We start from the raw sequence: 10,053 nt of genomic DNA, 5'->3' as shown, positions 1-10,053 counted from the left end.
CTTCATTCAACTGTATTCAATGCTTTCACATTGCATCGATCCAGGGACAAATTAGCCATTGGGCCAGTGGGTCCGTGGCCTCAGGGAAATTGGACCGTGATTTTGTTAAATTTAGGTCAAAAAGGTGATAAAAACACTGAAAAACACGAAAATGTCGCGCGCACGTGCACTATGGGGGCCCTGCAAAAGTTACCGGCCCCGGGGCCCTCGTGGGGGTTAATCTGTCCCTGATCGATCCGTACCGGAGTACAAATACAGTTGAATGAAGTGTACTCGGATACGGATCGATGCAATGTGAAATATGGTTTGACCAAACATTTTGTTTGATAAGGGGGGGGGGGGAGGGGAGCAGAACACATCCATCAAAGCTGTGTTCAGACACAAGGCAAGTGTCTTGAATGCAGCCCAGTAAGGGCATTATGTCGACCCCGCCCGCTCACCTCCGCCCCACCCCCTCCTGGTGCTGCGGCCATCTTGGAAACTAAACACAATATAAACAATGGGAGAGGGGTGGGGCCGAGAAGAGCCCTTATTGGCATAACGACTAAATTGGGAGAAAAGGGGCAGGGGGGGAAAGAGGGAAAACATGTGACCGTCGTTGGGAAGGTTCTACATGCAACTATAATTAATACCCTATGTACTTATCTTGCAATACTTTTCAAGTAACGTGTATGTGTATTGTATGTCTTTTAATGCACTGAACTGGTTTCGCGGTCCTCCGAAACAATGACAATAAAGATATTCTGATTCTGATGAAGTGACATAATTCTCCTCGCAGGCCAAGGGACGATGACGACTCCTCTCCCGTGGAGTTGGCGTCAAAGCGGGCCGCGCCTCCTCCGCCACGCTCGTCCGCCGTCGACTTGGCCGACATCCCTCTTCCATGGGACGACTCCTCCTCTGCCGTCAAGCTGGCCGATATCCCTCTCCCGCCGGCCGGGCCTCCGCCCCCCTCCTCCGCTGCCGTTAAGCTGGCGGATATTCCTCTTCCACCCCGCGGCTCTAGACGAACAACGCCCTCTACCGACATCGCCAACCTCGGCGGTGCCTCCCGGGCCTCGGGGACAGAGCGGCTGTTCCCAGATCAGTCTGACCAGGACAGGAAGAGGAAGGAGATGGACACGGGGCTGGAGCTGGACGAGTTGGAGTCCATCATGTCTCAGGGCATGGATGACTTCGGTGGCTGCGAGGACGACGACGATGATGATTATGAGGTAAGGTTATTGCCAGGTTTACTGTCAGCCAGTGTTATTACAATATATAACTAGATGAAGTGCCCCTCAGGGCACAGGTCTCCACCAGGGCAGGTCAGGTTGTGGCCTCCTGGTGGCGCTATAATAGGCCAATGTGAAAAGGGTGCCATTTGTTCTTACGCCATTGATGGCAATTGGATGATTTGAGGCATTTTGTTCCAAAAATGTGTTTTGCAAAAATCCACCTGCTGGTGGCGCTATAACAGGCCAATAAAGTTTTCACGTAAATTGCACGCTGCGTTCATGATTTGAGGCTTTTTGTTAAAAACGGGCCAATCCTGCAAACTTTGAAAGCCAATGTTAGCCAATTAGGATGGAATCTTAAATATCGGACAGATATAACAGATGACTATAGAGATTTTTGGACAGAATCTGGAGGAGTAATAATTTTCAAAAGTCGGCTTCCTGGTGGCGCTATAACAGGCCGTTCTGGAAAATGTAGGGCAGACGTTCATCGTTGGCATCCAGGGAGTGCAAAACATACTCTCCCCATTCCTTCGACCTGGTGGAGACAATAAAACATACTCTCTCCTGGTGGAGACAATAAAACATACTCTCTCCCCATTCCTTCGGTCTGGTGGAGACAATAAAACATACTCTCTCCCCATTCCTTCGGTCTGGTGGAGACAATAAAACATACTCTCTCCCCATGCCTTCGACCCGGTGGAGACAATAAAACATACTCTCTCCCCATTCCTTCGGCCTGGTGGAGACAATAAAACATACTCTCTCCCCATTCCTTCGGCCTGGTGGAGACAATAAAACATACTCTCTCCCCATTCCTTCGGTCTGGTGGAGACAATAAAACATACTCTCTCCCCATTCCTTCGGTCTGGTGGAGACAATAAAACATACTCTCTCCCCATTCCTTCGGTCTGGTGGAGACAATAAAACATACTCTCTCCCCATTCCTTCGACCTGGTGGAGACAATAAAACATACTCTCTCCCCATGCCTTCGACCTGGTGGAGACAATAAAACATACTCTCTCCCCATGCCTTCGACCTGGTGGAGACAATAAAACATACTCTCTCCCCATGCCTTCGACCTGGTGGAGACAATAAAACATACTCTCTCCCCATTCCTTTGGCCCGGTGGAGACAATAAAACATACTCTCTCCCCATGCCTTCGGCCTGGTGGAGACAATAAAACATACTCTCTCCCCATTCCTTCAGTCTGGTGGAGACAATAAAACATACTCTCTCCCCATGGTTACAAATCTAAGACAAAACTAGTTACAAATCTAAGACAAAGCTAGTTACAAATCTAAGACAAAACTAGTTACAAATCTAAGACAAAGCTAGTTACAAATCTAAGACAAAGCTAGTTACAAATCTAAGACAAAGCTAGTTACAAATCTAAGACAAAACTAGTTACAAATCTAAGACAAAACTAGTTACAAATCTAAGACAAAGCTAGTTACAAATCTAAGACAAATTTCAATTATATGTGGTGAAGTCATTAATCACACTAATTTGTATGACTTGGTGTATGACTTGGTGTGATGTCCTGATGGTGACAGCCAGCGGAACGCAGCGCAACCCGACCCGATCACCTGTCCAGCAAGAGACTGCGGCTCGACGTGGAAGGGAGCCGCGGAACAGAGGAGCGTCCTTCGTCCAATAGGAGCGGAACAGAGGAGCGGCCTTCGTCCAATAGGAGCGGAACAGAGGAGCGGCCTTCGTCCAATAGGAGCGGAACAGAGGAGCGGCCTTCGTCCAATAGGAGCGGAACAGAAGAGCGGCCTTCGTCCAATAGGAGCCAGCAGCCACGGCCTGCGCAAGACTTGCCGTCCAATGGGAAGTCCGACCGACACGAGCGCTGGCAGGTTGCCAAAGAGGAGGATGTGTCTTTTGCCGTGGTGAGGAGCTGTGTGTGTGTGTGTGTGTGTGTGTGTGTGTGTGTGTGTGTGTGTGTGTGTGTGTGTGTGTGTGTGTGTGTGTGTGTGTGTGTGTGTGTGTGTGTGTGTGTGTGTGTGTGTGTGTGTGTGTGTGTGTGTGTGTGTGTGTGTGTGTGTGTGTGTGTGTGTGTGTGTGTGTGTGTGTGTGTGTGTGTGTGTGTGTGTGTGTGTGGTTGCACACTTATTTGTAGTCACTGTCACACCATTGGTTCATTGAATTCTATAATTGACAGTACTAGACCAGCACAGAGTCACTAGAGCACAGAGTCACTAGACCGGTGCTGTAGAGCACAGAGTCACTAGACCACTGCTGTAGAGCACAGAGTCACTAGAGCACAGAGTCACTAGACCAGCACAGAGTCACTAGAGCACAGAGTCACTAGAGCACAGAGTCACTAGACCGGTGCTGTAGAGCACAGAGTCACTAGACCACTGCTGTAGAGCACAGAGTCACTAGACCTGCTGTAGAGCACAGAGTCACTAGACCACTGCTGTAGAGCACAGAGTCACTAGACCTGCTGTAGAGCACAGAGTCACTAGACCACTGCTGTAGAGCACAGCGTCACTAGACCACTGCTGTAGAGCACAGAGTCACTAGACTGCTCCTGTAGAGCACAGAGTCACTAGACCTGCTGTAGAGCACAGCGTCACTAGAGCGGTGCTGTAGAGCACAGAGTCACTAGACCACTGCTGTAGAGCACAGAGTCACTAGACCACTGCTGTAGAGCACAGAGTCACTAGACTGCTCCTGTAGAGCACAGAGTCACTAGACCACTGCTGTAGAGCACAGAGTCACTAGAGCGGTGCTGTAGAGCACAGAGTCACTAGACCAGTGCTGTAGAGCACAGAGTCACTAGACCACTGCTGTAGAGCACAGAGTCACTAGACCACTGCTGTAGAGCACAGAGTCACTAGACCACTGCTGTAGAGCACAGCGTCACTAGAGCGGTGCTGTAGAGCACAGAGTCACTAGACCACTGCTGTAGAGCACAGAGTCACTAGAGCGGTGCTGTAGAGCACAGAGTCACTAGAGCGGTGCTGTAGAGCACAGAGTCACTAGACCACTGCTGTAGAGCACAGAGTCACTAGACCACTGCTGTAGAGCACAGAGTCACTAGAGCGGTGCTGTAGAGCACAGAGTCACTAGACCACTGCTGTAGAGCACAGAGTCACGAGACCTGCTGTAGAGCACAGAGTCACTAGACCACTGCTGTAGAGCACAGAGTCACTAGACCACTGCTGTAGAGCACAGAGTCACTAGACCACTGCTGTAGAGCACAGAGTCACTAGACCAGTGCTGTAGAGCACAGAGTCACTAGACCAGTGCTGTAGAGCACAGAGTCACTAGACCACTGCTGTAGAGCACAGAGTCACTAGACCACTGCTGTAGAGCACAGAGTCACTAGACCAGTGCTGTAGAGCACAGAGTCACTAGACCAGTGCTGTAGAGCACAGAGTCACTAGACCAGTGCTGTAGAGCACAGAGTCACTAGACCAGTGCTGTAGAGCACAGAGTCACTAGACCAGTGCTGTAGAGCACAGAGTCACTAGACCAGTGCTGTAGAGCACAGAGTCACTAGACGGGTGATTTGTAACCCGCAGCACGGGTGATTTGTAACCTGCCACGGGTGATTTGTAACCTGCCACGGGTGATTTGTAACCCACAGGCAGCGCATGTCAGACTTTTGGTATGTCGGATAAACGTCTGCACCCCTGTCAAAGTGTCCTTGGGCAAGACACAGAACCCTACGTTGCCTCCAGTGAGTCGGTCGGTGTGAGCTCGCCACCGTCGATGTGTGAATGTGGGAAGTGAGGACGCTGGCGTCGACTGTTCACCGCTTCACCTCCCAATGTATGAATGAATGAACCTTCACCTCCCAATGTAGGAATGAATGAATCTTCACCTCCCAATGTATGAATGAATGGACCTTCACGTCCCAACGTATGAATGAATGAACCTTCACCTCCCAATGTATGAATGAATGGAACTTCACCTCCCAACGTATGAATGAATGGACCTTCACCTCCCAATGTATGAATGAATGAATGGACCTTCACCTCCCAACGTATGAATGAATGGACCTTCACCTCCCAACGTATGAATGAATGGACCTTCACCTCCCAATGTATGAATGAATGGACCTTCACCTCCCAACGTATGAATGAATGGACCTTCACCTCCCAACGTATGAATGAATGGACCTTCACCTCCCAATGTATGAATGAAGCGCTTTGAGTGCTTAGGAAAGCGCTATAAAAATGCAATCCATTCTTGTCAATCCTAAACGTGTCCATCTCCTGCTGTTTGTGTTCCTCTAGCATTCAGGAGAAGGCGATGGTGTTGCTGGCCAGTCGAAGGCTTCTGGGACCACCAAAGTCAAACTGGAGACCCCTGTAAGAATGGTGAAACCTCTTGCCCTCTATATCTGTCTCTTGTCTGTCTCCCCCTGTAAGACTGGTAGATAGATAGATCATCATCATCATTTTTCGACCGCGGTCGAGATCGTGGATTTCACAATATCACGCCAGCCTTCCCGGTCCTTCATTGCCATCCCCAGTTCCTGCTTACTGATGCATGTGTCCCTAGCGATGACATCAGGGAACGACAGTTTTCTACCTCTGGTCTGCTTTGAGGCAGGACTCCAGAGAAGAAGGGAAGATATAACCTCATTGTCAGCTCTGTAGCAGTGGCCGGCAAACTGTGTTCTACTGGATCGGACTAGTGTAAAAACACGGGGAAGCCGTATATTAGATTAGTCAGATTTTGTGCTCTCATTAGAAGGCGGGTGTAAGTGCCATCCAACCGAATCTCTTGTTTCCTTGAAAGTGTCCATGTCTCAGAGCCATAGAGTAGAATCGGCTCAACGGTCGTCCTAAATTAGATAGATAGATAGATAGATAGATAGATAGATAGAAAATGTGGACTTAAACTGTTATTCGTCAAATAAATATTGCGATCTATAGATTCAGACATCTATGAGATCTCATTTCTAAATTTGGGACAGAATGGAGCAGCACTAGTTGACTGTCCAGAATGGAGCAGCACTAGTTGACTGTCCAGAATGGAGCAGCACTAGTTGACTGTCCAGAATGGAGCACCACTAGTTGGCTGTCCAGAATGGAGCAGCACTAGTTGGCTGTCCAGAATGGAGCAGCACTAGTTGGCTGTCCAGAATGGAGCAGCACTAGTTGGCTGTCCAGAATGGAGCAGCACTAGTTGACTGTCCAGAATGGAGCAGCACTAGTTGGCTGTCCAGAATGGAGCAGCACTAGTTGGCTGTCCAGAATGGAGCAGCACTAGTTGGCTGTCCAGAATGGAGCAGCACTAGTTGGCTGTCCAGAATGGAGCAGCACTAGTTGGCTGTCCAGAATGGAGCAGCACTAGTTGGCTGTCCAGAATGGAAAGCCAACAGTGGTGTGGTTCATAAAGGATAATGGAATGTTTTCTTTGTGGTGTGGTTTATCAAGGATAATGGAATGTTTTCCTCTGGTGTGGTTTATAAAGGATAATGGAATGTTTTCCTCAGTGGTGTGGTTTATAAAGGATAATGGAATGTTTTCCTTGTGGTGTGGTTTATCAAGGATAATGGAATGTTTTCCTTGTGGTGTGGTTTATAAAGGATAATGGAATGTTTTCCTCAGTGGTGTGGTTTATAAAGGATAATGGAATGTTTTCCTTGTGGTGTGGTTTATCAAGGATAATGGAATGTTTTCCTTGTGGTGTGGTTTATAAAGGATAATGGAATGTTTTCCTTGTGGTGTGGTTTATCAAGGATAATGGAATGTTTTCCTTGTGGTGTGGTTTATCAAGGATAATGGAATGTTTTCCTTGTGTGGTTTATAAAGGATAATGGAATGTTTTCCTTGTGGTGTGGTTTATCAAGGATAATGGAATGTTTTCCTTGTGGTGTGGTTCATCAAGGATAATGGAATGTTTTCCTCAGTGGTGTGGTTTATCAAGGATAATGGAATGTTTTCCTTGTGGTGTGGTTTATCAAGGATAATGGAATGTTTTCCTCTGTGGTGTGGTTTATAAAGGATAATGGAATGTTTTCCTCAGTGGTGTGGTTTATCAAGGATAATGGAATGTTTTCCTCTGGTGTGGTTTATAAAGGATAATGGAATGTTTTCCTTGTGGTGTGGTTCATAAAGGATAATGGAATGTTTTCCTCAGTGGTGTGGTTTATAAAGGATAATTGAATGTTTTCCTTGTGGTGTGGTTCATAAAGGATAATGGAATGTTTTCCTCTGTGGTGTGGTTTATAAAGGATAATGGAATGTTTTCCTTGTGGTGTGGTTTATCAAGGATAATGGAATGTTTTCCTTGTGGTGTGGTTTATAAAGGATAATGAAATGTTTCCCTTGTGGTGTGGTTTATCAAGGATAATGGAATGTTTTCCTTGTGGTGTGGTTTATCAAGGTTAATGGAATGTTTTCCTCTGTGGTGTGGTTTATAAAGGATAATGGAATGTTTTCCTTGTGGTGTGGTTTATCAAGGATAATGGAATGTTTTCCTTGTGGTGTGGTTTATCAAGGATAATTGAATGTTTTCCTCTGTGGTGTGGTTTATCAAGGATAATGGAATGTTTTCCTCAGTGGTGTGGTTTATCAAGGATAATGGAATGTTTTCCTTGTGGTGTGGTTTATCAAGGATAATGGAATGTTTTCCTCTGTGGTGTGGTTTATAAAGGATAATGGAATGTTTTCCTCAGTGGTGTGGTTTATCAAGGATAATGGAATGTTTTCCTCTGGTGTGGTTTATAAAGGATAATGGAATGTTTTCCTTGTGGTATGGTTTATAAAGGATAATGGAATGTTTTCCTCTGTGGTGTGGTTTATAAAGGATAATGGAATGTTTTCCTCTGGTGTGGTTTATCAAGGATAATGGAATGTTTTCCTCTGTGGTGTGGTTTATAAAGGATAATGGAATGTTTTCCTTGTGGTGTGGTTCATAAAGGATAATGGAATGTTTTCCTTGTGGTGTGGTTTATAAAAGATAATGAAATGTTTTCCTCTGGTGTGGTTTTTCAAGGATAATGGAATGTTTTCCTCAGTGGTGTGGTTTATCAAGGATAATGGAATGTTTTCCTCTGGTGTGGTTTATAAAGGATAATGGAATGTTTTCCTTGTGGTGTGGTTCATAAAGGATAATGGAATGTTTTCCTCTGGTGTGGTTTATAAAGGATAATGGAATGTTTTCCTTGTGGTATGGTTCATAAAGGATAATGGAATGTTTTCCTCTGTGGTGTGGTTTATAAAGGATAATGGAATGTTTTCCTCTGGTGTGGTTTATCAAGGATAATGGAATGTTTTCCTCTGTGGTGTGGTTTATAAAGGATAATGGAATGTTTTCCTTGTGGTGTGGTTCATAAAGGATAATGGAATGTTTTCCTTGTGGTGTGGTTTATAAAGGATAATGAAATGTTTTCCTCTGGTGTGGTTTATCAAGGATAATGGAATGTTTTCCTCAGTGGTGTGGTTTATCAAGGATAATGGAATGTTTTCCTCTGGTGTGGTTCATAAAGGATAATGGAATGTTTTCCTTGTGGTGTGGTTCATAAAGGATAATGGAATGTTTTCCTCAGTGGTGTGGTTTATAAAGGATAATTGAATGTTTTCCTTGTGGTGTGGTTCATAAAGGATAATGGAATGTTTTCCTCTGTGGTGTGGTTTATCAAGGATAATGGAATGTTTTCCTTGTGGTGTGGTTTATCAAGGATAATGGAATGTTTTCCTTGTGGTGTGGTTTATAAAGGATAATGAAATGTTTTCCTTGTGGTGTGGTTTATCAAGGATAATGGAATGTTTTCCTTGTGGTGTGGTTTATCAAGGTTAATGGAATGTTTTCCTCTGTGGTGTGGTTTATAAAGGATAATGGAATGTTTTCCTTGTGGTGTGGTTTATCAAGGATAATGGAATGTTTTCCTTGTGGTGTGGTTTATCAAGGATAATTGAATGTTTTCCTCTGTGGTGTGGTTTATCAAGGATAATGCAATGTTTTCCTCAGTGGTGTGGTTTATCAAGGATAATGGAATGTTTTCCTTGTGGTGTGGTTTATCAAGGATAATGGAATGTTTTCCTCTGTGGTGTGGTTTATAAAGGATAATGGAATGTTTTCCTCAGTGGTGTGGTTTATCAAGGATAATGGAATGTTTTCCTCTGGTGTGGTTTATAAAGGATAATGGAATGTTTTCCTTGTGGTGTGGTTCATAAAGGATAATGGAATGTTTTCCTCTGTGGTGTGGTTTATAAAGGATAATGGAATGTTTTCCTCTGGTGTGGTTTATCAAGGATAATGGAATGTTTTCCTCTGTGGTGTGGTTTATAAAGGATAATGGAATGTTTTCCTTGTGGTGTGGTTCATAAAGGATAATGGAATGTTTTCCTTGTGGTGTGGTTTATAAAGGATAATGAAATGTTTTCCTCTGGTGTGGTTTATCAAGGATAATGGAATGTTTTCCTCTGTGGTGTGGTTTATAAAGGATAATGGAATGTTTTCCTCTGTGGTGTGGTTTATCAAGGATAATGGAATGTTTTCCTCTGTGGTGTGGTTTATAAAGGATAATGGAATGTTTTCCTTGTGGTGTGGTTCATAAAGGATAATGGAATGTTTTCCTTGTGGGTGTGGTTTATAAAGGATAATGAAATGTTTTCCTCTGGTGTGGTTTATCAAGGATAATGGAATGTTTTCCTCTGTGGTGTGGTTTATAAAGGATAATGGAATGTTTTCCTTGTGGTGTGGTTTATCAAGGATAATGGAATGTTTCCCTCTGTGGTGTGGTTTATAAAGGATAATGGAATGTTTTCCTTGTGGTGTGGTTTATCAAGGATAATGGAATGTTTTCCTCTGTGTTGTGGTTTATAAAGGATAATGGAATGTTTTCCTTGTGGTGTGGTTTA

At 44.8% G+C, this 10,053-nt stretch overlaps 1 protein-coding gene across 3 annotated transcripts in view; it reads left to right on the top strand.

Moving 5' to 3' along the window:
- Window positions 1-10,053, top strand: part of LOC306924545 (nibrin-like) — a 58,975-nt gene that overhangs the window by 29,544 nt on the left and 19,378 nt on the right. For all 3 annotated transcript variants that reach the window (XM_079503104.1, XM_079503103.1, XM_079503102.1), the window contains exons 12-14: window positions 779-1,214; window positions 2,776-3,114; window positions 5,473-5,547. In XM_079503104.1, coding sequence (XP_079359230.1) covers window positions 779-1,214; window positions 2,776-3,114; window positions 5,473-5,547 — 850 coding nt within the window. The remainder of the gene's footprint in view (window positions 1-778; window positions 1,215-2,775; window positions 3,115-5,472; window positions 5,548-10,053) is intronic.

This window comes from Electrona antarctica, assembly GCF_951216825.1.
Source record: "Electrona antarctica genome assembly, chromosome: 6".
NCBI classification, from domain to species: Eukaryota; Metazoa; Chordata; class Actinopteri; order Myctophiformes; family Myctophidae; genus Electrona; species Electrona antarctica.
This window is presented reverse-complemented; position numbering and strand designations above follow the sequence as displayed.